Source organism: Poecilia reticulata, linkage group LG5 (assembly GCF_000633615.1).
Source record: "Poecilia reticulata strain Guanapo linkage group LG5, Guppy_female_1.0+MT, whole genome shotgun sequence".
In the NCBI taxonomy this organism is placed as follows: domain Eukaryota; kingdom Metazoa; phylum Chordata; class Actinopteri; order Cyprinodontiformes; family Poeciliidae; genus Poecilia; species Poecilia reticulata.
The window spans coordinates 16,165,712-16,193,058 of NC_024335.1; the positions used below are offsets into that span (position 1 = coordinate 16,165,712).

At 40.1% G+C, this 27,347-nt stretch overlaps 1 protein-coding gene across 4 annotated transcripts; it reads right to left on the reverse strand.

Annotated features, from left to right (window-relative positions):
* Nucleotides 1-755: 755 nt before the first annotated feature.
* On the reverse strand, nt 756-26,429 carry sfmbt1 (Scm like with four mbt domains 1). 4 transcript variants are annotated; one of them, XM_008409590.2, is made up of 21 exons: nt 26,244-26,429; nt 18,911-19,041; nt 18,708-18,802; nt 17,780-18,023; nt 16,494-16,582; nt 15,197-15,449; nt 12,395-12,492; nt 12,157-12,258; nt 11,556-11,715; nt 11,371-11,453; nt 7,937-8,063; nt 6,949-7,062; nt 6,781-6,820; nt 6,636-6,703; nt 6,397-6,536; nt 5,404-5,513; nt 4,840-5,015; nt 3,401-3,579; nt 3,100-3,324; nt 2,380-2,508; nt 756-2,239 (listed from the first exon to the last, which is right to left on the reverse strand). In XM_008409590.2, exons 1-21 carry the CDS (start codon nt 26,387-26,389, stop codon nt 2,099-2,101), a joined length of 2,850 nt encoding a protein of 949 aa, XP_008407812.1. In that variant the 5' UTR covers nt 26,390-26,429; the 3' UTR covers nt 756-2,098. The 4 variants fall into 4 exon arrangements, with proteins under 4 accessions (XP_008407812.1, XP_008407809.1, XP_008407810.1 ...); XM_008409587.2 differs by having other exon boundaries at nt 6,636-6,706; XM_008409588.2 differs by having other exon boundaries at nt 6,781-6,823.
* Nucleotides 26,430-27,347: the final 918 nt, after the last annotated feature.

Genomic DNA, 27,347 nt, shown 5'->3' on the forward strand with positions numbered 1-27,347 from the left:
AAAATCTATACACGTTAAAAGCATTTATAATATGATGTATGTATATCATGTGTGTTTTGATTATTTGAAGCATCTTTACTGTTGCATCTTTACTGTTGTGCGCATCAAAAATGAGAACAGAAGTGATTATTTTTATTTTATAGAAATCAAATAATCATATTGTATTAGCAGTATTTTGTGGGGAGAGGTTTTAGTAAACGGTCAAAATGAGATATGCTGAAATGTAGTTAATTTGTTTTTGTAAATAAAATTGACTGTAGGAGGCGCTGTTGCTTCTCTTGTTGTACCAGATATTTTCCTCTCCCGTCACATAAACATGGAAGAATAAGAAAATAAACGCCAATTTTGATAGGTTTTGATTACTTTTTTTTAATCGTTGTATGTTTTTAAAAACGTTTTTTTGCTACCATAGTGATGTCATACATTTCCAAAATAATGGCTACAAATACATGTGCATATTGTTTATTTATTGCTCTAAATTCTATATATTTATACTTTGTCTAATTCTATTGCTAGCGCACACAGATTTGATCAATAAAGCTGATTCTGACATGTTGGAGAAGCACCTCACAGCTGAGTGGAGGTGTGGGGAGCGTCAGAATGTGAGAAAAATCTGCCAATTTTTCCTGTCTCTTCACAGCTGAGTTTTGGCATTTATTATTTTAAATAATGTTTTATTACTTAACTGCTTCAAAAAAAAAGTCTTGCCAAAACCACAAAAGCCCAAACGGCAAAGAAGTGAAATGACCACAGACTACCCGGGCTCATCGATCTTTATTGCAGTATTTCATTTCTGTTTACACATCACGCACGTTTGTTCTGCTTTTCTGAGAACAGAGGAACCTACAAGCAAATTAAAGAATGGAGGGCATAAAATGAAGCGTATAGAAATTCAAACTACTTGAAACGGCGAATTACAGAAGCATTTTCTGGTGATCGTCGTATTGTAGAGCTGCCAATTGTTTGCTAAAAATTACTCCGATATGACAAACTGCATCTGCTTCCGAAACAAAATCATACTCCCCTCTCGTGAAGGTTGGAGGCCTGTTCTGTGCAAATATTCTGTATGCTTTTGGACATCTACATGTTGCTTACGCAGAATTCTTTTGTCCAAATCACCCTGTTTTACTAAAAGATTTGATTATGTACACTATGTACAAACATGCACTGGGGCTACATCGCCATTCAGTGCCTTGTTTCGCTTGTGCTTGCATTGCAGAACCCTCGGCGCGAACCGGTCTTCCGACTGCGTGGGAAGAACAAATTTGGTTTTTGCAGGAACAAAACCACCAACATTTGAACAATTTCATTATAAAAAAATAACTCATTATTTTTCTTCTTGAATGCCGTGTTTGGCTGTTAATTGGAACAGCATCGGGCCTCATTTCTGAAAAAGCTAAGGCCGCACTTTGAAAGTGTTGCATCTTTTACTTACACCACAGGGATTTCAATGCATTTTAGTTTCCTTTACAGCACCACCTGTAATCTCTCCATTTAAAGATGTTTTAAGAAAGAACTTTCTCTTTTTGTTTGTTTTTTTATGGCTAACACTTAAGCCTGCTGTATGCACAAAGAATATTGAAAAAAAATTTTTATCAAAGAAGTCTCTGTAAGCAGAAGCAATTTCACTATGAAAAAAAAAATACAGGTTGGAACCAAAACACTCAGAAGGCAGAAGGTCAATATGAAAAAATGCAAAATGGCTGCTTGGAGCTTGACAGCAGGTCCTTGACAATTAATTGTCTAACTCTAATGTCACCGGATTTGATGGATTTTACGCTCCTCCGACTTAGAGGCTCTTTGTGTCTTTAATGTGTCTCTCATTCTCTTCTTGAATGCTTGAAATGTTTTGTTTTCCTCTTCGCTCTTTATGTCGGGAAAATATCGCTTTCTCACTTCGTAAGATCCAAGCTTATCTGAAAGAATGAGATTTATGCAAAAATGCCAAAAAAAAGTCCAGTGTAAAAAAAAAAAAAAAACTTGACAAAATGAAAAAAAAAAAAAAAAAAATCCATTTTAAATAAAACTTCTTCCACATTTTTACAGGATTAATTCGTAGATCAGGAAGCAGTGATGTCCCATTAACTTTCCCCATGGACTACGTGGCGAACTGCTGATAAAACGCCAGCTTGACCCTCTCGATGTGGTGGCACAGCTTTATGGCCGGTCCCAGTTTCAGGTCCATGCACTCCTGCACCGTCGGGAGGTTCAGCAGCAGAAGGGCCTGACCGTCGATCTCCTGCAAACACACATTTTCCACGCGAGATAAAACTTCTGCGTCGTTTCTGATATCGCCCCTCTGAAGCTAAAACCAATGTGAAACTAGTCGAAACCTGTGGGGAGCCGTGTATCCCCGCTATTTTTCTGTATTTTTTATACCTGATCCAAGAAAATCCTCGCGAGAGGTGCGCAGTCAGTGGTCCGGATGAAGCGCACCACATCAGAGACGCTCCACTCCAGCGGGCTCGTGTCCAGACACAGCTTCTGAGGAGGCTCGACCTTTGATGTCTGGAGAAACACAGACACGGCGAGTCAGGCCGAGATCTCACACGGCTGGAAAAAAATGGCACCGGACATACACACTTTCGACATGAAATAACGCTTTAGTCACACTAGTTGTATGGAAAACTTTTGAGAATGTGCCTTTCAAGTGGTAACTAAAGGTTGTTTTGTTTTGCTAACTTGAAAGTATGTGGGATACTGAAATAATGTAAATTTTCTGAAAAAAGAATGTACAAACGACTCCACATCATCCTCAATACACCGTCCTTGTTGTGAAATAGGGTGGTGGCTGCATCATGCTGTGGGAATGCTCCAATTCAGCACAGACGGGTCCATAAACTCCACACTTTTCAGATTTTAATTTATAAAAAAAAACAAAAAACAAAAACAAAAACAAAAGAAGCATGAAATGTATTTATTATTGTGTTCCCACTTCAGAATTATTCTCTGTGTCGTTTAGTTCTATCTCCTGAAATCCCAGCAAAGACACAGAAATGTGTTGTTTGTAACTTGGTGAGATTGGCACCCGGGTTTTAAATTTTTCAGATAACTGAATACTGAAAGTAGACACATTTTTTGTATTTTTATTCTCATCACCTTGGGTGAAGGAGGGTGGTTTTCGTCATCGGAGAAGGAAGGAGAGCGGGGTTTCCGCCGTCTCCGTGAGGGTCTGGGTGTCGGCGGCGGGGAGGGTGACGGCGTGGCGGGCTGAGATTTCTCGACAGATTGCTCAGAGTCATCTTGGAGGTCGTCCTGCAGCTCAGAGCCGGTGTCTTCGCTCAGGGAGTCATCTTCATCCAAGTCTTCCTCTTCTCCACTACCCTGTGGGTCAAGATGAGCACAAGTGTGTCGGGACAAGCGTGCGATCAGAATGATGGAAAATGCTTGTTTCCTTTACCTGTGGGGAGCCGGCAGGCGTGTTGTCCACCGACGCCGAGGAGCGCCTCTTCTTGTGGACGAAGAGCTGCTTCCTCCTCTTCCTCCTGCGGCCCCTCCTCTTCACTCCACCCTCCAGGTTGGTGTGACCCCCAGGTGGGCGGCCGACACGTTTGCTCTTCTTTTTCCCGCAGTAATATGCTGGTGAGAAGACAACATGGCAGCTCTGAAACGTTGCATTCTACATTGAGCGTGAAATTAATATATTACTGGGAGGGACGCAAACAAACATCATTTTGTGACTTCTATTATTCCCCAAGGGAACCAACAAACATTTGGGAAATCTGAAAAATATGCAAATTTATTGCATCAGCTTGTTCTCACCAAATCTGTGAGGCAGCTGCAGTTTATTTTGAGACATGTGACTGAAAACAAAGCTGTTCTGTACAAGCAGTGCAGCATGTTACTGAAAAAAATCTTTCAATTGTGAATACAAGGGTAAAATGTGCATGCTTGTCATTTTTCAAGATGGCCGCATTTTTTTTTTATCCTTTCAAACCAACTGTTGTCATAAAATGCTAAATGTTTTCATGACTCAGAAGAAGTCTCACATAAATGGACAACTTGAAGGAGATGAAGATGTGCAACAGACGAGGTCATCTTCATGTTTAGCTTTCATAAATTTTTAAAATATGTTTAGCCATTTAGCATTAGCTCAGCTAAGATCCTTGTTTAGCAAACTGGTGGTTAGAGAGGCTAGCTTTTTGGTTAGATGTGCGCTAACAACTGCTAATATATATATTATATATTCTCCAAAGAATCTAATATCAGCCATTTTAAAAAATGTCCACCTGAAAAAGAAAACACAAGTTCAAGAGAACAAATCTGATTTCTATGGATTAAAAATAAAAAATAGAATCAGTAAATATGATTTCTACGGGTCCAGTTGAGTCTGATTTGACACCGAAAGACTCCATCCATCCATCCATCCATCCATCCATCCATCCATCCATCCATCTTCTGTACACCCTTGTCCCTTAATGGGGTCAGGAGGGTTGCTGGTGCCTATCTCCAGCTAACGTTCTGGGTGAGAGGCGGGGTTCACCCAGGACAGGTCACCAGTCTGTCGCAGGACCGAAAGACTCATTTGTGATAAATATTGGCAAATTTTCTTTGACAGCCTTGGTGGCGGCCATCTTGAATTTTTTAGTGGCTAATAAAAAAAAAAATTTAAAAAAGGCAGCTTGTGGAAACATCTGTGCCGAGTTAGGTCCCTGTATCCACATATGAAAGATTTTGCTGAATTATTCAACTACCTGCTGCACTAAATGTGAACGAAACTAATTCAGACATTTCTGCCTAATTTTTGTCCAACTTTTCAAATGAGCATCTCTAAAGCTCTGTAAAAGTGTTAAAATGTAAACATTATGGGATAAACCCTTTATGGTCATAAACACCTACTGTATTTGGTCTTGGTGAGGACAGAGCAGTTCTCTGAACAGTGCTCCAGTACCATGCGAGGTCCAAACAGGTTGGGGCAACACTCCAACTTGACGCAGGTCTTCCTGCAGAAGTCTGCCACACGATCGGCTGTGCGGACGATTTCCACGGTGGCCCGGTAGCTCTTCCCTTTGTACCTTATTCGTAAAGAAAGATACTCGTAAAGAGACAAACCAGTGGTGTTTCTTCCACAAATACAAAGATTGCATCGCTAAGGGAGACGAGACTTCATACTAAACAACAAACAAAGTGTGTCAGACCCTTTTTCAGACTCCTGCTTCGATTGAACCTGATCAAAGTAAGCTACCTAAACCGGCGAGGTCACGCTTAAGTCCCCTAGGAGCGATCGGCGCCATAACAGCTTCACAGGAGGAGCCTGAGCAGCAGCTCTATTGTGCTGAAAACACTTGTGCTTAATTCACAGCGCGCCTTCAAACAGGCCAGCTGCGAACCCTCGTGCAATTTTAGGAAGTTTTCCGAGGAGCCGAGTACGTCGAGCCGAGATTAAAGAGCGTTTCTTCTCACTTGGCTTTGAGTGTCTCTCCGTGGCCTTGCCAGCGGCTCTCCTGATCCAGCTGCAGCTCCCTCAGCACACGGCTCGGCTTGTACGCGGAGTTTATCAGCAGGGTCAGCACCTAGATACAAAAGGAAATGGTTGCAACACTTCAGATTCGCAGTATCTCTAAAGACCAATGTGTCGAGTCACGATTGTTATCAAGAAGTCTTGTTTGTGTGCCAGCGACAGGCGCTCGACATTTTATAACAGGAATATTCCTTGACTTTAACCAAAACAGTTGTACAAGATGAATGCTAGCTGAAGCATCCCAAATAAAAAGGACAGAACTGGCCTTCTGCTTTGTAGCATTTGCAGTGTTAAGCATTTCTGCAAAGCATGCTTAACATCTACTAATCCGCCTCCCACACAGACATCATTAGCTGTATCAGGAAACATTTTAGCAGGCGTCGGACGGGTGCTCGGCTCTCGCATGTCCAGAAGGCGGTTGTGTTTCCCTTTTTCCTCTCAAAAAGCGCTACAAAAACAGCAACTTAAGCAGCCGAGAAGTTCATTTCAGAGCACTTCCTTTGTCAAAAGCTGTGTGTCAAGTGGTGAGCGGCAACAGCATTTTTTTGTTTTCCCCCTGAACAAAGATAAAATCTAATTTTGGAAAAGCAGGTTGTTTTGAAGTGGGGTGAACTCTTGGTAGCAACTTTAATTTAATTAGAAATTCTAAATAATAGGCTTAGTGCCATGTGATATGAAGATACCACTGTAACATGAAGTACGGGCCAAACACTTGGCTGAACTGACCACATCGGTCAATGTTGATGGACGCCAACACAAAGCAGAGTCGTAGAGTGGGATTTTAAAAAATGCCACATAAAACACTAATAAAAATATGCTGAACTTTGTAGGTATCAGGTATCAAATTGTGAGAGAGGCTACGGACGCTTTTGCGGCTTTTGTGAGGCACTTTGTCTTCTACTTTGTGTGTTAGTATTGTGTGTTACTTTACTCACCTCTTTAAGAACGAGGACGCAGTTCCCCGGACCGATAAACTGAGGCAGCTCTGAGATCCGGCCTTTGTTGAGGTACGGCCCGGAGAAGCAGCGATGGTTGAAATAGATCTTCGGACAGCAGTATTTACCGTTGCCCTGTCCTGTTCGCCGAGATCGCAGGTTAGTGACAAAACAGCCACAGGCCACAGCCGACCAGTCACTAAACCGCAACATAGTTGGAAATCCTAAGACGTACTCACCCCCCGCCTCAGACTGATTGGCGATCTGCTGCTTGACGGCGTCGGGAGATGAAGACTTAGGGGGAGTCCTGCTGTAAAGAAGCAGAAACTCAGCAAGAAGTTGACAGGCCAATCAATGATACATCTACACTTAACTGATACTCACTGCTTCTCTGGCTGCACCACGGCAATTTTTCTTTCTTTCTCTACTAAAAAGAAAATCCAGTAAAAACAAACAGCAGTCAGGATGAGCCACAGTGGGCAGTAAGTCGGTGTTTTAACGTCAGTTACATAGCGATCAGGAGGATCAGCTGTGTCGGCCGACGTCGTTTACCTGAGGGCTTGATGGGGTAGACCAGCGGGTAGCCGTTGGTCTCACACCAGCTGACGGGGAAAATGTCGAGCGAATCCACGTGAACTATCAGCTCCGGCATTGGCTGCTTCAGACCTACAAACCACAAGCAGCGATGTGAGCGCGTCACTTCCTGTGACAAGTCAGGTCTTAAAATCCTAAAAAGTCGTCCTTCACCAGGATCAGTCGGAAGTGATTTATTACACCGAAAACGTTGTTACGTCGGGATGCTTTTTAAAGTTTAGGTTGTGTCATCAAATATAGCTTGTTGGGAACTAAAACAAGAGTTTGAACATCAATAAAAGATTTTGCCATTGATTATAAAATCATTTTATAAAAAATGTATAAAAAATTGTCATTGGTACAAAATATTCTTGAGATGCTATTTTTAATAAAAATGTAAATATGACATGTGAAATGGGTTTTTGTCGGTTTGCAACTGTATGAATTCTTCTTCGGGGCATTTTTTGCTTGAAATATGTCAGAAACAATAAACCGTTTGAGTTTACTCAGCGTAGGAAGAGAAATCTGTTTAATCTGGTTGCATCTGGCTGCTACCCAACCGTAATGCAGAAATCCATGGACCATTTTCAGTAAAAATAAAATGAAATAAAATGTTCATTTTATTTTATTTTTTTTAGTTCCACATTTGTGGAACTAACAAGGATTTTCAATATTTAATTAATCAGATATTCAGTTTTAACTTTTATAGTGTTTATTAACTTTAACCGGTTGGCTTTTAGTCAAAAAAATTATGTTACATCGAAGTAAAAAAATTGCTTTTTTTTCTTTTATGCTGAGTTATTTCAGGAGAATTAAGTAATTAAAAACATTAAAATTCAAATTTAATTCATTGTTTAGTTTTCTAGTCTAACATACAGTATTGTTTACTGCAGAGAAAAAAACAAACCCCAAAGACTTTATTTATCTTCCTTAAACAAACTGAACAGTTTTCCTCCCCCCGTCTCACCTTCCAGGCTGAGCCAGAGGTATTGCCCTTTGACCCTGGTGACAGTCGCCACGTGAATGTTCTCGGGTGACAGTGGGTTGACGGCCTCTAGTTTCATGGCCTCTTTGAAGCCGTGTTCGCCCTGCTCCTGTGAAGACCAGAGTAACAGAACAATTTTAGTTTAACAGCTGACGCTGCAAAAGCAAAGCGGCGCCGACGAAAATCTGATTTTTATCGCCGCCGTTTCTTTACGCTGCCGGTTGCATGGATACAATCTCGTTATCTCCGTTTCGTCCTTTCTGAACGTTTGTGAGGGAAGACAAAAGTTTGGGCTGGACAGCAAAAAAATTTTTTTTACAGCAGTGGTCAGATTTGTAAGCAGCCCAGATAAAGATGTGAAAAAAACCAAAGCTTTAAATCAATTCATATTTACTGCAGCAACGTCACTGGTGACAAAATGATTGGTACACCCAATCGTTTTGGCTTTATTAGACGTCTTAATAAACAAAGCTGAATGCAACAGAGGCTGCCTGTTTCAATATAATGTGCGAAAGAGGAAAATTTCTTCTCACCAAGTCTCCATAACAACAATTAGATGCCATTTACATAACAAGCAGTTGTTATGTAGCACATCACAAACGTAGAGTTTGGCAACAAACTTTGTCGAAGTGAAATAAAACAGAAAAGCTGCTGTTCACACCGTTAAATATGGCGGCTGACCTGTCACGCTGCAGGAAGGTTTCTCTTCCAAAAGCTCCTGGAGCCTTGTGAAATTATTGAAAAACATTTTAAATACAAATACAGTTCATGTTGCCAAACTAATAATTTATCGTCGTTGGTCGGTTAACAGGAAAATGGTCTGAAACATTTGGGCCGAATAAACACTCAAACGGTTCCCTGAACTAATGTATTTTCTGAAAAGAACCATTTTACAACATAATGTATTCAAAATTTCCAATACGGCTGAGCGATATTATGGCTTCAAAATAAAATCTCCAGATCTGACTTTAAATGATTTCCTTCTCCCTTGTCTTCTTTTCTAAAAAGTGGTTGTTGTTTTTTTTATTTCAATAATCCCTTTTGTGAATTGTGTGACAGAGTATTAGGGCCAGTCTATGATAATTTGTGTTTAATTGGGAGAATATATTGATGAGATTAGCAGAATAAATATACAATTTCACCAGAAGAGCGTCTTAAAATTGGAAGAAAAAAAGTTACTTTGTCGACAAAGAAGATTAGACAAATTAATACTTTGCTGTTTTTTGTGTAGGAGTTCTCCTAAAATTAGATTAGGACACCAATGTCCTAATCTTGGTAATATTACGACTTTATTCTCATATTATTACCACTGTCTTCTTCTAACATTGACTTCACTTTCATTAAAAATAAAAAATATTTCCCTGATTCCTATATATTGTCAGAGTTGACCTGAATTCAAATAAATAGACGCTGTAAAACAAGATGGCCGCCATGGGCATGCTGACTCTCTTCACTACGGAAACCCTAGGAGCGCGTTGATGAAAAAAAAATCTAAAAATGTCATTTTCAAAAAATGTGATTAATCGCTAAACGTTTCCAATAGAACAAGTCTAGACCTTCTTGTTGTTTTTGATTAAAGAAGCCATAAAGTCTTGAGCTATCAATCTAATAAACCGTTTACAACTCTCATCCGTTCTCTTTGTCAAACATTAGGAAAATTTTTTGTAATATGTAAACAGCTTGTTTTCATTTGAATCTCAATGTTGCATCTCCATATTTCTCTTTTTACGAAAAGCTTTTCTTGTTTTTAACGCTGATTAACAGAAGGAGTGAAAGTAAATGTCTGAATAAAGCTAAGATTTGATTTTTGTTAGTTTCTACTGTAAAAAAGATTCTACTTAGGGAAAAGCCCAGTTAATTTCATGGCTTTTTAATCATCTGTACCAGGTTTCTTTCCACGTCTGCAGTAGATAGACCAAACTCCAACAGCATGTGGAATGGTGTTTAATCTGTAATAATCAACAGGCAGCAATAGACTCAAACCCATTCATATGGAAAGGTATTGACACCCCGACTAGTGAAACTGCAGCTGCAAACCTCAAAAAGGCATGCTGTTGTTGTTTTTTTTTTTATCTGTATCCAGTTCATATATTTACTTAAATTCAAATACAATAATCTTTCCGCCTCATTTGGTCATAATGATGAACAGCACTCAGCTCCAGCTGGGTCTAAAGCAGTGTTTTTCAACCACTGTGCCGCGGCACACTAGTGTACCGTGAGTGATCGTCAGGTGTGCCGTGGAAATTATCCAATTTCACCTACCATATTTTCCGGACTTTAAGCTGCTACTTTTTTCCTACACTTTGAACATGCGGCTTTTCTGTGGAYTTTTCTTCAACCACCAGGGGGCTCTTTAGCAGGAAGTGAATCATTGGAAGTCAAAATTGGAAATCAAAGAAGAATGCGCTAATTTTCATTTAGAACAAACACATGCTAGCAGCAGGCACGACGGAGAAATGTTTTCAAACTCATTTGATGCAGCTTCTAAGTTGAGGAGTATCGATCTGGCAGTACAGGAGAGAAATAGAGCCGCTGCACGTAAACTCGGCGTGAACAAAACCAGATTTGGAGACGGAGAACTGCGTCCTTAATATATCCAGCAGTTATTAGGACGCAGCCCTCTGCTGGGTCCTTATGGGAAACCGAGAGCGGCAGAGATACCAGCGGCCTGTAGCCCGGTGTGGCTGATATATGTAAGTTTCCAGGGGAGATTTCAAAAAGTTTGAAGGTACGGTTTATAGTATGGTGCGCTCATAGTCCGGAAAATACGGTAATTGGTCTTAAAAGATTTTTTTGAAAACGAATTAATTATCTGCCAATAATGCCATCTTTGAGTGTCTTTGCTGTAGTCGTGGCTAGCAGCGTAATCATGTAATTTTCTTACCACTAGATGGCAGTAGGTACAGAGCATTTTACATTAAAATAAGAGAATTAGTGATGCATGACTGTTACTACAGTCATGAATCACACAACAGTGTTGTGGCACTGTTCAGGTGTATTTTTGAAGTGGACATGTTAAGTGCAATTTGCAATAATAAATGTAAAATATGATAAAAATAAATTTTTGTGTTTATTTGATTCCTGTTCAAGACACTTTGATAAGAATGATTATATATGTAATATAGGCGGCTACGGAGTATCTTTGTTTACATTTTTGGTTGGTGGTGTGCCTCATGATGTTTTCAATTAAAACAATGTACCTTGGCTCAAAAAAGGTTGAAAAACACTGGTCTAAAGGACTTAATTAGCACATGCCCACTTCATTTTTTAGGCCACATTTAGCACAGCCTTAACAGGACAGAAATAAACCCTTCATATAAAAAAATCATAGGTCATCACTACACTCAATCGCCATTTCCAGGTCAGTGAGAAGAACAGTTTTTACACGACGGGTCGCCAGACGGAAAACAACTCACAATGGGGAAGCAATGCTGAGGAGCGGCCTCGGCCTCGCACTGCTTCAGGTAGTCGGCCCAGTCAAAGTCAGAGCCCTGGAAACCTGTTTGCGGTGAAGGAGAGACAAAAAGACAAGGAGGCGGGTGAGTTGAGCTGAGAGAGGAAGGGAGGGAGAATCTAGAGTGAGACGGTGAAGAGAGCAGACCTGGTGGGGGGCTGAGGGGCAGCCCGTTCTTCAGACTCCACTGCGCTGGGAATATCCCCGGACTGTCTCTGTGACAGAGAAAGGATCGTCCCGCGGCCTCCGACTCCTCTATTCCACAGAGGTCGTCCATCGTCACCAGGAAGTATTTCTCATCAAACACCTGGTAAACAAAGAAGGAGATGAAAAATGTGTAAACGTATGAAACTTCAATGTTTACACACTGCCGGTGTGTGTCTGTGTTAACGTTTGGTTAAAACGAGCTTGTTCTTCATTCGGTGAGGTTACTCTCAGTGGGTAGAGTGCCCAGAAATTTTACTCAGGTGAGAGTAGCGACACTTCACAATAAAGTTACTCAGGTAAAAGTAAAAAGTGCAGTGTAGTTAAAAATACTCCTAAAAGTAGATTTTTCCAAAAGGTTACTCAAGTAAATGTAACAGAGTAAATGTAACTAGTTACTACTTGCCTCTGGTGCCAACTAACGAGCATTAAGTGGACGACTGGAGTTATGAATATAAATACATGTAGGTAATAATAAAGGCAATAATAAACACAAACATCAGCGAGGACCTTGCTGCACAGGGGAAACGAGAGCCGCCGTTACCTTGGTGACAGTCGCAGGCCTGATGGAAATCGGTGCCGCCGGGTCAACTGCTTCTAGTTTCATCCCGTCTTTAAAACAATGATCTGCGACAGCGGGCTGATCCTGAGCGAGACACCCAGAACACACACTCTGTGTGAGTCCGTTTCAGAAGCACGCACTCAAAAACGTGATCAAATTATCACCGCCGGATAAACAGACACATTTCGGTAAAAAGCACAAAAAGCGGCGCTGGCGTTACCTTAGCGAGCTCTGCCGTCAAAGCGTCGTCCTCGGGAAGGTCGCTAATCCGCTGCCTCACCTCCTCCCACTCCTCCTCGGTTCGCAGCGCCAGCAGCTCTGGAGTAAATAAATCCACAACAATCAGCTGCTGGAGTATAAAGAACAGCTATTGTTGCTTAATTATATATATAAAAAAAGTGTATTGTTTTATTGTAGTAATTAAACTTCCAATGCTGTTTTGGGGAAGAAAAAAAAAACAGTTTAAAAATACCAGTTAGAGGACAGTAAAAGTGTCATGTTTCTTTTTATAGTTTGCTGCAAAATGTAAAAATGACAAAGTGAAATGCAGATCTGTTTGGTTTTGGCTCAGGACAAGAATACAGACATGAAAATGCAGCATTGTTTCTGTGAGAGAGTGCTGCTTTTCCACTGATAATGCAGTGAATTATGAATATTTATCAGATTATGAATGCGACTCGAATGCTTTGGTTCAGGCAAAATTGACCAGGTGAGGTATGTTTTCCATAAGACTGGTGGAGAAGAAATCCTGGGAATTTTCAGCTAGAAACTTTTTTATTTTTTTTACGAGAACTAATAGGAAATGTAAGAGAACTAACTGGAACTAAATAAAAAAAACTGGACATGTTGTTGACATTATCTTGCACCAGATTAAATGTACTAAATAAAGTGAAGTAAGTTTTGACAAGACTTGGTAAAGACATCGTGATGTTATTGCTGATATTCTTTACCGTAAAAATGTCACATGGATGTTCGCTTATGACAAAGCAAAAGTGTTTGGATATGACACAACTCGCTTCAATTCCCAACCATTTCTAATTAATTGAATAAATTCCTGAACATTTCCAGAATTTGCCAGCTAAATTTCCCCACATAAAGTTTCTAAAAATGCTTGCTGGCTCTTTGCAGCCCTAATCTGTGGTCAGGATTTCAGCAGTTATCTGTGTAGCTACCATTTACAGCGGCTAAAACTGATGTCACTGTGAGTGAGCAGCGTATGTTGTTTATGGTAGCAACAACATGTGCGTACTGTTTGTTGGCTCATCTAGAGAGATGAAAGGAGAACAACTTCTACTATTTTTAGAAAGGTGACACAAACGCTCTAGGTGAAGCATAGGGATGTTTTACACCAACATGTATTGTTGTAATGGACAAGGGGTGTACACCAGGGAAGTCATGATTTTTATTTTATTTTATTTGTTTACCAATGCAAGCTGTTTGAGAATGGTAATATGCCACTGCCAGGACCCAGTGTGATACTTTGTTGCAATTGAAAACATAGAACTAGTTCAAACTCACTCACTAATGACATTTCTGACGTTGAAGTATCAGTTTGTATGGAGAACCACAGCACTCCCGTCAACAAAGTTTTAATCCACAGCAGTTTCTTTAAATGCTAGACTAATGTTAGCATGTTTTCTCTCTGTTTTGATTGTTACATTCTTAAATAGTTTTGTGCAGACACAACTTAGAAAAAAAGTTTGTTCTTTGCCTTCATAAACATAGCACTTTGCATTCTAGATCATAACATTTAGTGCCTAAGCTCCCTTTTATACTGATTTTCCCCCCCACAGTAATAGCCAAGCAGCTAATCTGACACAACCTGGAGGCCACAGCAGTCAATACTGTTTTTGTTTGCTGTGATTGTAGTAATGATTGATTTTGGTTGGGAAACCGACGTTGGGTAGAAAAAGCTAAACTTTGTTAAGTCAGCCGAGTCATGTGCCTGGCCATGAATGGACTTCTTTCTGCAAGCCAGAAAACTAAGAAGAAAATAGAAGGGCAAGATGATCACATGGATGATCACATGGTCACAATCTGAGCTGAGCATCAACAAAAGGTGTTAAAAATTCTTTACACTGTAGTTTAATATAAAGGAAACTCATTTTAGATCACATTTTCCAGTCATTTACTAGCAAACAGTTATTCTTATTTCTTTTTTTACCAAAATAAGAAAAATTCACAATGCTTCAGTTTGTCACAATGACATAACTAATGCCAACTTGCATTAGTTGGCATTACTATAAAGCTTTATACTATATAGCTTTATAGGTATAAAGCTATTCTTTTAGCTTTATACCTGGATAATGACATGTTTTAAAGTCAGTAAATTACAGATTGCCTGTTACTAATGTGTGATATTTCTGGAGTGAACCACAAACAGATCCCAGCAATATTCTGTATGCATCATCCCACCTCTATTTCTTAATACCTAGAACACTCTCCTTTTTGTTTTGTAAACTGCAAACTTTGTTTGGCTACACAAAGTTTAGCTAAAACCTCATTTTGTTATTTATATATACGAGTCTGCTTTTAGAGTTCCCCATTTAACACTGACATTCTTTCGATGAGTTTCACTTCTCCCTACTTTCTGCTTCTTGCTTCTGTAAGCAGTGTCCAAATGTATTAAAAAAAAAAACTACATTAGCAAAAAAAAAAAAAAAAAAAGGGGCCTGGCATTAAGAATCAATAAGCCTTTAGCTGTAGTGGCAGTAGAAGAGAAACCAGCTGTGTCATCACGTACAGTGCACAGCCATTAGGGCTTTTTTATATTTTGCATACAAACAAGATCGTATTTACAGGCTGCAGTCCTGAAAATTGCTCTAATCATGAATGGAAAACTAATTTCAAGCTCTACTGGGTCACTGTCCCTTTATTTTCTTGTCAGTGCTGAAGAACAAACACGCTGAATGCAGTTAGTGATCAAACGATTTCTGTTACATTATGTTGTTTATATTTTCATAAACATCCATTAGATTCATGCCTTTTTCCCTCGTAACTACAGAACTCGAGAGCCGCTGACCTGAAGGAGGCCTCAGGGTGCAGCCCTGCTCTTTAGCCCAGCCGGGTGGGTGCAGGCGTGGGTGGAGGTAGAAGAGCCAGAGGGTCGCAGGTGTGTCCGGGAGGCCCTCGGTGCCCAGCAGGCGCAGCTTCAGCCTCCCGCCGACGTTTTCCTCCACCTCGGCGGCCCAGGCCGACCGCGGGTCCACGCCGTCCTGGAGCTCCACGTAGCATCCGGCGGTCAGGAGCTCCACCGGGTCTCTGCCACGCTGGGGCTAAGGAGCGAGAGAGAGCGTGAATGCGGACGCGCGCCTCGGCACGGAAAGGGAGAACGCGGTTCGTGTGACTCAGTGGCAGGACCGAAGCTTGGCCGCTGGAAGCTGACTAACAGCGGTGAAGAATTTCACAGGTTGCTCATACTGCGAAAGTGCTTTCAGCGTCTCGGCCTTAGTGGTGTAAACAAACGCTCAGTTTGGCCTGCGTTTTACCAACTGCATGCCGGACTTTACTGTAGACGCAAAACCTCATTTAGCTCAGGCTGGAGCTTTTCACACACTGCAAAAAACACAAAATATTACAGAGTATTTTTGGCCCAGTTTCTAGTGCAAATGTCTTGGTGCACGGGAAATAAGACAACACTGACTTACAGGTAACTTTTCAGCAAGATATAGGAGCTTTAAGTCAATAACTCCTTAATATTAATGAAAAAGTACAAGATCTAAGTTAAACAGTCTGCCGGTGGAGCAAGACTTTTTAACTTATAATATGAGAAAAATGTCTTGTTGCACTGAAAAATTATTTCACTTGTAACTAGTAGTTTTCCGTCAATTTTAAGGAGTTATTGACTTGACAAAAGCTCCCATTTCTCACTGAAAAGTTACTTGTAAGTTAGTACACTCGAAATAGGACAAAAACTAAGATATTTGCACTGGGATCTCTACCAAAAACACTTGGTAAGATTTTGTGTTTTTGCAGAGACAGGCACACTCGGCGTGAAAGTTACATCAACTATGAGTTTTCATACTGAAAGTAAAACAGAAAGTAAAACATCACAGTTTTACTTTGAATCAGTTGCTCTGATCACCTCAGGCTATAAACTGTCAGTTTTTCTTTTTTTTTCTCTGTCTAAGTCAGTCAGTTATAAATACTGACGTCAGAGTAACAGCTTTCGTCTGACTTTATTGTGGGAACCTTCATATGCTAATTTAAACCTTACTGGCTGCTAGTATGTTGTTTAAAGGCAACAAACGTTAGAGATATTAAAGCTGGGCTCCTTTAGGAGTTTAAAGCTGAGCAGATGTTGTGAACCACTGCCTTACCATTTCCAGCAGACTGGCAGGCGCGCTGCACTCCTCAGCCAACGCCTTCTCCAACACGGCCTCCCATTCTGGATGTTTCTCACGCACACCTACAGCAAAAGGTTCACAGACCACAGAGTTCAGGTCAGCCACCACAGGACCAGGAGGTCTTTAACAACACACACACTCTTTTCCAGCTTTCATTTTTCACTCATCTAATTCTTAGCTAAGACAATCAAAGCAAATAACTTATTACAATATTTACTGATTTAGGTCTTGGCCTTTTTTATTTTTCTTCTTTCAAATAAAAATGCTAAAAAAAAAAAAGTTGAAGATAAACCATGTTTTACAGCTTCTTGAAATAAAAATGAACACAGTGCTTCACACCCTTTGGACTTTGCCACATTTTGTGTAATTACAAAGAAAATGAGACAAAATGTCTCATAATGTCCAGCATCTTTTTGGGATTTAATACAACATGAAGTAGCATGTAATTGTGAAGTGGGAGGAAAATGCTACATGGTTTTAAAGGGACAGAACTAAAAGTACAGCAAAGATAGAAATTCTGCTCCTTTTACTCTGATTTCCCTAAATAAAATCTGCACTCAAAAAGCGGGTAAGTTATCGCCCAGGTGTTACGGCTGGAACGATCAATCAGATTCATCGTGAAGAACCCATTACTGTAATAATCGGCAACTAACTTAGCAATCGATTAATCGTTAACTGAAGTATACACTCTAAAAAAGGCCACTTGCTGAAAGAGCAACACAGTCAGAGCAGCAATTAAGACTAAAATGTAAAAAAAAAATAGCATTTTGCATTTAAGAATAAAATAACCTTCTTTGAATGTTAATATAATAAGTGGTGTAGTTAAAATTCTGTAAAAGAAATATCATATTGAGCACCTTTTGGTGGTTATTAATCGGTTAATCCAAAAATATGATCAGCAGATCAGATTTTTATTTGCAATAAAAAATGTATCACTTATTGTCCTTTTTCTTATTAATTATGCTCTACGATCTGTAGGTCTCACTTATAAATTCCAAACAAAGTACATTGAGCTTGTGGCTCCAATACGTCACAAAGGAGAGGAATATTTCTTAAGGCAACTTTATGCTCTGAAAACAATAATATTAAAGAAGGATTTTTTTTTCATGCACCCTGATCAGAAGAAACAGATATAGCTAAAGACATCATAGTATTATGATGACATTAATCTCATCTCTAACCACAGATATCGGTGTCTGATGCACCCAAACAGTTTTTAGAACTTTTCCAGTCCGACTGAGTCAGAAGCAACAGCTCACCCTCGGGGGGTCTCATGGTCTTGCCGTGCTGCCGGCTCCAGCCCAGCGGGTGGAGGTCCGCCGTCATGATGTCGCACCAGAAGTCAGCGCGGCGGTCGTCCTGGTAGCCCTCGTAGCGCAGCAGCAGCAGCTGGCCGCACGTGGTGATGATGGCAGCCACCCAGTAGGGGGCGTCGGCCTCTGAGCGGACACACACCTCCAGCTTCATGCCCGGGGTCAGACCCGTCTGGAGTCCCTGGTCCACCTGAGGCATGACGAGGAACACCAGGTTAGGATCGTTTGAAATCAGCTGCAATCTACCGGAGTTCATGCAAATAAAGTCAATAAAGTGATGTGAGAAGAACTCCAATGTAGGCCTGCAAATAATGAGCATTTTAGTAACTGATTATTCTGACGATTAATCGATTAATCACATTTTAAAAAATGGGCACATTCTGCAGATTTTTTATTTAACCACTTAAGCCTGTTTTTATACAATATTAGAAATACAAGCAAAAAAAGGCAAATAAGCAATGAAAATATTTTTTTAAAATAAGAAAATACAGATTTTCTTACATAAACTGCAATAAAGTAGCGTTCGTTTGGTGAATTTGAACCGGGTGAAGCTAAAACTATAAAGAGTTTTGGGTCAATTTTTTTTACAGAAAAAAAGGGTTTTCATTTCATGCTTAATTAAAACTCTAAATGTGTTGTTTCTTCAGCAAATAGCCTTTTTATCTGAGTCTGTAGACTCCAATTACTCCGATTTCATTCACAGATTCATTGCGATTAATCCGATTAATCGTTTCAGCGCAGCTTCAAGAAAACATCTCGTGAATTTTGTGCTCATATCTGGGAGGCTGACTCCAACTTTTCATTTGAATGATATTTTCATATTGCAACATAGTTTAACTAAGCTAAAAAAAAAAAAAAAAAACTTTCCACCTACATGTTTGAAGGCGTGATGGGGCACTGCCACGGCTTCCGTGTCCTCCAGGTAGTCGTCCCAGCTGAAGTCAGCCACATCCTGAGCACAGTCACCATCTGAAACGAACACACACACAAACACGAACACACCCACACACACACATTTATATTCATGCGCTCCTTTCCGGCAACTCGCTTTAAACAGCCGCTCGTAGAAGTTTCTACCAGAGTCGGGCGTCTCCTGGCTCATAGTGGTGGCCCCCTGGAGGCTGAGGCTCGGAGCGCTGAGAGGGAGCAGATGAGAAGGATTGTTCTCCAGCGAGAGCAAGCGAATCAGACAAAACCGCTCCAAAGACCTAGCAAGAAAGGAGAATGGTAGATTTTCAGCCAGTACGGTGTTCTCTTTTGTGCACTGTCCCTCTGCTTTTGCTGAACCAAATGATGACTGACATTATTTTCGACAATAAGATACGCGAGGTGCCATTTCTGCTTCATAACAATAGACATGCCAGACCATAAGGCACAGGGGTTAAGCACAAGCCACAGGACAAGGCCTTAGTCCTCAACGGGCTGTCGCAGGTTCGATTCCCGGCCTGGTGATTCGCTCTCTCTCTTTACCCACTTTCCTGTCTCAGCACTTTCAAATAAAGGCCACTAGAGCAAAAAAAAAAAAAAAAAACTGCAATGATGCATGCAATAATAAATCAATAAAAATAAATATCGCGATAGAAATGTGATTGATGTCAATAGATAAAACATCTGATAGATTCAATATTCACTGAACTCTGATCCAAAACTGCACAGCATTCTGGGGGATGTAGGCAGAGGAAGAGCTTAAGCTGCTAAAAGATGCAGGTCTCATTTCATATCAGAAACAAACTTCTGGATTGGATTAAAATAATATCGGATATAGATACCGAATGTTTTCCAATAAACCTCCGAGGCCTTCACAGAACAACTGCTTCTAAACAGATTCACTTAAACACAAGCAGACTCTCATTCTATAAGAATATATAATAATAATGTGACTTCTGAAGCCTGTTTGTGGAACTGAATGTTATCGTATTGAAAGTACATGCACGCCACACTTTTCAGGTTTACTTCCACTTTATAAGCCAGCAAAATAGAACAAAATACGCTATAGTTTGTGGTTTTAACATGACAAAATGTGAGAAAAAGTGGTATAAATACTATATAAAATAAATATAAGTACTTCACGGTGCCTGACTTCTCCAAAATGGATTCGTACCGACAGTCAGCCAGAGCAACGTTTGCGGCTGGTGGAATTTCAGGCTCAAAACAAAGAGAATTTCTGCTGCCTTAATTTGCAGCTTGTTTCAGAAAGTACAAAACGAAGGAGTGCTGACTTTTGCTGAACATTGCTGCAAAATCTTAAGTCAGAACATTAATATTCCAAAAGCTTCTCTTCTGGCCCTGCACTTAGCACCTAAGTAGCACCCCAGATGGCTGAAAAATTTAATCTCGCAAAGGAATCGCTTCCACTGGCGAATCTTATTTCTTTTCTTTTTTTTTTTTTTTTTAATCTTAATTGGGAGCGTCTTTTTAGACGATTCAAACGGCGGCTCGACGTGAATGTGGATAGTTTTGACACACGGAGCTGACCCCCGGCCTGGCTGTGAAAAGCAGATGAAATAAGTTAAAGCAACAAGAGGCGGCGGCGGTGGTGGCGTGAATGCGAAAGGAGGGACAGGGTGAGCGCTGGTTTCGGCCTCGGCTCCATTCAGCCGCGCTGTCAGCCTCGTCTTTGTCACATCTGACATCTCTATTAAAACAGGGGCCGCCGCCGAGGGCCGACCCCCTCCCCGACCGCCGGACTGCCACGGCGACCCCGGTGCTCCGCTGGGACCAGCGCCGCCTTTCACCCGCGACCCCGCACCAGACTTTCTCTGTCTCTTTCCCCCCCACCACCTCCCAATTCTGACAAAAGACACACAAACCAGAGGTCCTCATTGTACTGGGAGGGGAGGGGAGTTTAGGGGGGCTTAGAAGAAGAGGGAAAAAAAGAGCAGTTGAGAAAAAAGTATAATTACTTGCTTTATGTTTAAAAAAAAAAAGTCAAAATAAAAAAAAATTTAAAAAAACACATTTCTGACTCTACCCTGGGTCATTTTAACTTTCCTATACAAACAGGCCCCTCTGCTAAAGCAAAAAAGTTATTAAGTATTTTTGGTCTAATTTCTATATCTTACAGTTTTCTACATCTTAGTATAATTGAAATAACACAAAACAAACTTAAAAGAGACATTTCAGGAAGAATTAGGAGCTTACTTTAAGTCAATAATTCCTTAATATTGATGAAAAAGTACTAGTTATAATATGTCATATTATTGGAAAAAGATATTTCTTGTTTCATTTGCAAATAATTTAAGTTACAACTTGCACTTTTCCATCAATTATTGACTTAAAAACAAACTGCAAAAATACAAACTCTTACCAAGTATCTTTCGTCTAGTTTCTAGAGAAAAATATCTTAGTACACTTAAATTAAAATAAAACTGACTTACAAATAACTTTTCAGCAACACATAGGAGCTAGTTCTCAGTCAATAATCCCTTATTATTGATGGAAAAAGTACCACTCGTTTATAACAAGACATTTTTCACATGTTATAAGTGAAATAACAATGAATAAATGGATAAAGCACTTTTTTAAACTGCATTAAGGAACCACTGACTTAAATCAAGCTCCTACAAAGTTACTTGTAAGTTAGCACACGTGAACTAAGATAAAGCTAAGATATTCACACAAGAGACTAAACCAAAAACAGTCCGTAAGGTTTTGTTTCTTTGCAGCGTCGTTAAGCAGCACGAGCCGTGGCTTTCTGCAGAGGTTCGGCTGGTACAGGCAGACAGGAAGAAAAGCAACTTCCCCGTTTTGCACGCAGCAGAGAGTGGTCTGCGTGGACCACAGCGAGCAAAGGTCCGCCTCGATCTCGCACCAACCGACACTCTGACTGAACCCGAAAGACGAGAGCTTCCAAATGTGTACACACACACTCACACACCCACACCAGGCACGAGGAGGCACTCAGAGGCAACGGGAGGTCCACGCTGCACATCCCCTTTAACTTACTGAATCATATCCTCATCAGCACTTAACAGTTCTAAAATAAATAAATAAAAACGCCTTTTTGAGCCTCCGACGTCCCCGGGTGGGGAAGAGCAATCCGATAATATGAACGTGCTAAAACACAGACGGACGTCTCCCCGAACTCCGCTTGGTGGCATCTGTAGCTCACCGGCGCTTGCTTTCCAACGCAAGTGGCGATCAGGCAGGGAGAAACAAAAACAAAGGGATTTTCTCCTAGAATTGGTGAAGCTGAAAAGTATTTATTCAGCCTGGGTCTGTGTGAGATTCTCACAGTATGGAAACGGTCACAGAATTTATTGCTAAAAACAAAATCAACTGTATCAGTAAGATGATCTGATTGCATTTATTTAAAGAAAACTACCAATTGTTCCAACCTTTGCCAAGATGATATGTTGATTATTGAATGTAAAAGTTAATTATAACTGATTTATTAGTTGTTTTAAATTCACAAACTTGAGCCAAAAAAAAGGTAGATTTTCTGGTTGTTTTTTTAAAATAACCATAAAGTTTACATAATGGATATTAGCTGGTTAATTAGTCTCAAATGGAGCCAGCAGTTGTAAGTACTTAGCATGTTGCGAATAGCATCTTCATCTTAACATGAGCTAAAAGTGGCAGCCTTTAGTTTACAGCTTCCTTGTTTTCCCTTAAAAATGGCAGGGAAACTATAGCTTACTTCTAAACAGCAGTGCGCAGCAACAGGTGTGGGAGGGGGCTCAATAACTGGTAACTTTAAGATAAAAAAACAGGAATAAAATCGGGTCCTTTTTGGATTTGGTGCGGCGAAAGCATCTTTTTAGGGAAACTGTACGTTTTACTCATCGTTTATACGAGACTCTGACTGCATGCGAAGTTTAAAAAGACTGCCGTAAACTTCAAATGTGTTTCTTATCACGATATGCAGGGGAAAAAAAACCGCTAAAGAGTTATAGGTATTTAGCTTCAGGTCTGCTCGTCTCCTACTCCTTCGTGAAACGTACTTTCACAAATATTAACTTTTAAAAGTGAGCTCATCGACATATTTGCTTCTGCTATCGGACAGAACGTGACGCTGACTGAGACCCAACCTGTTCTGTGGAGATTAGACAAGATGCTAAAAATGGGGAGGGAAGATCATTCAGATGGAGGGATTTTGAGGCTGCTCTGTAACCGACAGCCTCAAAATCGCCGCTGATACTTTAGTTCCAGAGCTCTTTATAATAACTTAAAATACTCACCCAGATAAATCACTTCTCTCTTTTTTCTTTTTTTAAACGAACTGCTCTCTGCACTGCGGTTGACTGAAATGTAACGCAGCCTCGGACTGAGCGGGAGGGAAGACGGTAAGGTGTTGACAAAATGAAGGCGAGTCCCTGCACCGCCTGAGATGTTTTGGCATCAGTCCGCTACAGGACGAAGGTATGATTCAGCCAAAAAAGGATAAAAGCAGGTTTCATCAACAGTGAGGATACGAAGAACGCAAGTCTGCTTCACCTGAAGTTTCTACGTTTTTTCCCCCCAAAATAATTTAGAAAGCATCACGTTCGCCAGAAATCAAAATGTTAAATGGAAAAATGTAAGCTACTAACAGTGAATCTGGGTTCCAGAGGGAAAGATGTTCCAAAAGGAAAAGGAAAAAAAAAAACAGAGAAAAGGTCTCGTCCGCGAAGGCTTGTAATTACCGCCGCAAAATGATCCTGCAGCGCCAATTTCTTTAATCACTCAGAGACCTTCCTGTGACACGACAAAAAAAGAGAGAAGAAAAGAAAAGAAAGTTTGACTGGAACTAAAAAGCAAAGTATTGGACACAAAGGAGCAGAAGTGAATGAACCAGATTAGAAAAATCCCTTCAGCAGAGAGTCACAGCCCTCATCTGCTTTTGTGTTTGTTGCATAGAAACAAGCCGCACGCTGCTATGATTTCAGAAAGGATGGGGCTCCAAGATAAAAAAAAAAAAAAAAAACATCCTCAGAATAAAAGGAAAATTATCACCTTCGAGAAATATTTCTTTTTCAAAAAAACCCAAACAAAAACGTTATCTTAAATCATCCTAATATTACTGTTATCACTGCAGTTGTTGATGTTGCGCAACATATTACAAACAATACATTATTACAACTATCATTTCTAAAATCCAGCGGATGTGTTCACTTATAAATCTTTTTTTTTTGTCTTTGATATCATTTCATTCCGCTGTGGACATGCAGTTATTGTGACAACAGATCAAACTAAATAAAAGTAAACTGATACTTGGTGTATTTGCTGTGTTCGCTGTAAGTATTAATGTCTTAAAAATCTCACCATTTCAATGTTTTCATCAAACCATTCCTGGAAATACCAGAGTTGTGTGTTTTTTTTCTTCTGGTTATACAGACCATAGCACCTGTTGCTGAGCACTGCCAGTCAGCTGGCCTATAAAAAAACTTTGCTTAAAAGAAAGATAAATGTCATTGTCTGAAAAAACAAAAACAGAATATACGTGCGCTACATTTATGTATGTGCCAACTCCACATAAAAGAGTCAAAACAGCAAATACTGTTGCATTATTTTGGACTAGTAATGTTATATTATTTTTAGCAGAACAATGAATGATTGTTGTTTCTCTTTTTTAATAGAAGAACATTATGCTACAATAGAAAAAAAGTCTATTTGTCATGGTGATGATATTGTACTTTTATACTGAAGATTATCATATCGTGAGAATATAATAGATACCTGTAGCTACTAGTTCACAGCAAGGAAATGTTTTATATTCCAATGAACGTAAATAATGTGATACTGAATAGCATTTCTGGGAAGATGAGCTTCAAGTTTTAATTTGAGAAACCCTGATCAGGCTTCTTCTTCTTCTTTTTTTTTTTTTTTGACCAATCTGGGTTTCACTTTTCTTCCAGCTGTGACATGCAGAGTCCATGTTTTCCCCCCACTAACCCACTAGAAAAGATAAAAGAGAAAGGAATATGCAGCGGGTTCTTTGATGTCAGGTAGTAATTTGGAAACCCAACATAAAATGAAGGAACTACAAGATTATGTCTACTTATGCATCAAAGCACTTCTTTTCTAACAATTATATGACTTTTTATGAAGCTAAACAAAGCAGGGTAGCCATGTAAACAACGTTGGTTGATGTGCTCCTATAGGCTAAAATAGTGCGAGCTTTGATCCGTTTATTCGATATGACAAAGGAAAAAAAATCGGATATTTTTTCACCGATCATGTCCGATATTGATATCTGGCTAAATCGATTGGTGTTTTTACTAATTGGAATGCGTTTGGCTTACTTTTTCTACAATATTTCTTTTTCCAAAATCTAACTACTCTAAACTTTAAAATAAAATAAAATAAAAAAAACTGATAAATTATGGCTGACAAATTATGTAGTTTTTGGGATATGAACAGCCAGGAGGCGACCGGCATATGGAGCTCACACTTCATACAGAAATTTTAATAACTTCAACTTCCCCAACTGCATTAACATGGACAACATGTAGTGTAGTCTCTAAAAGTCACGAGCTGGCCTGCTTACACCCACCATATATATTCATCCTGCTGCAACTTCAAGACCAAAAAAAACAAAACAAAACACGATGGAGATAAATAAATAAAAATAAAATAACATTTTTTGCCATCTGTTCAATAACAGATCTCGTGCACTTGCAGAGAAGCTGCTGCGGCACGTCAGTCCGAGCAGCGCGCTGCCAGCGGATCACTCAAGTTGCACAATAGGGAAGTTAAGAGGCCACATGAATAATCGGTTGCTTTGAGTCAACGTGGAAAACGTCAACAGTTTAGTTCGTGCAACGCATCCTCGCGTTCCCCAGCTTCTCAAACCCGCGTTTAGTTTTATTTTGGCGATCGCCTCAGAGAAACGGATCGGATGAGGTCGTGCAACCTTCATTATGTAAGGCTTCGACGTTAGAAATATACGGAGTTCTTCAAGGCCAAATAAGTGGAAATTTCCACAGAATCTTTTAAGTGCTTTTAGCCTGGAGATTGCAACGCTTGTTCGGACTAACCGCTGCATTTAGAAACACACAGAGAGAGAGAGAGAGCGAGAGGGAGAGAGAGAGAGAGAGATGGGGCCAAGAATGGCTTTTGCAGAGAGAGACTAACACTGCGCTGACGGTCCAACTTTCACACTGAGCAAAACATGACACGTACCGGATTAAAATGCGAACCCGGTGAATTAGAAACCCCGACCCGAAGCGTGTCAGGGCCGTGCGGGACTCTTTGGACACATGGTGGGACCGACTGTGTCCGAGTCAAGTTACTGAACGTCACGGCTGGGGAGCAATATAGGAGCAAGCTTGGTGAGCAATAAGGGCGCTTACACTCGAACGAAGCCGACTCATCTTTTTGAGAGACGGGAAAAAAGGCGAACGCGCGCCCACTGCACCAAACACCGTTGGGAAAACGTGAAAAACAACACAGAGTACGTGAATATTTAGTCGCCAAATTCCCCGCTTACCGATAAGTAGTTTTTCCAAGTCGGTTTTTTAGATGCCGTTCCTCTCCGCCTGCTCGCTCTCGCAGCAATGTTAATCCAGCGTGAGTGAAAAAGCCGGAGTACCGGGGGAACCTTTCAAAATAAGACGGACGGGTCGCCACCGCCATAGACGTACAGCCGTAGGCGCAGGTTTGGCTTCGTTGCTCCGTGGAAACGATAAGTCAGCGAGGCGCCATGTTGTGAGTGGCATGTCGCCTTGGAAACCAGCGCCAAGGCATGGCATACCGCTTGAAAGAAGCACAAAAGTTGACTATCAGCAAATAATGATGAAATATCCGGCCAATAATAATGCATTTTAGAACTAATAATGGCGACATTTTAGACAAATCAATGCTTTAGGCCTACAAGTCAACGTATATAATGCTCACTAATTTTAATTTACCTCCAAAAACACAACAAAATAAATAAAATAATAATAATAATAATAATAATAATAATAATGTTTTTATTATATTCAGCATCGATGAACCATGTCATCGATCCCAATGACATTTTCCTATTGAATTTTCCTCTGGGATGAAAATGATTAATATTATGTAATTAAATTCCCAGAGTTATTTAAGGTGTTGGGTACAAAAACACATTTGTGTGTTGTTATTATTCCTATTGTTGTTGTTCATCTACTACAACTATTCCCTCCTTTTTATTAGCGTCATCACTAACACCAGTGTCTTTATGCTATCTCACACTTTTCAGAGTGTAAGAACATGAGACCTTAGGATTTTATAGGTCTCAAACTACAGGTCAGAGTGACTCAAATTCAAATGCATTAGAACTTATTTTCCAAACTACAGCTACTTCTAGATTAAAATATTCTTGTAGATTAAATTATTCATAATGGCTGTGACAGACTTGCAATATGAATGTAATGTTTTATTTAACAGATGTGGTGTTTTATTTAGTAATGATGATTTTTAAAGAGTTATCAGTAACTCTGAGGTTTCAGCAAAACGTTTCCCCTTTCTAGTTGGCCACATTAACAACTGAAACACAAAAGACAACCAATGTAGCGTGTAAAATGATATAGTTTACATCACAATTTGCATTATGCGTGTCCAAAGAAAA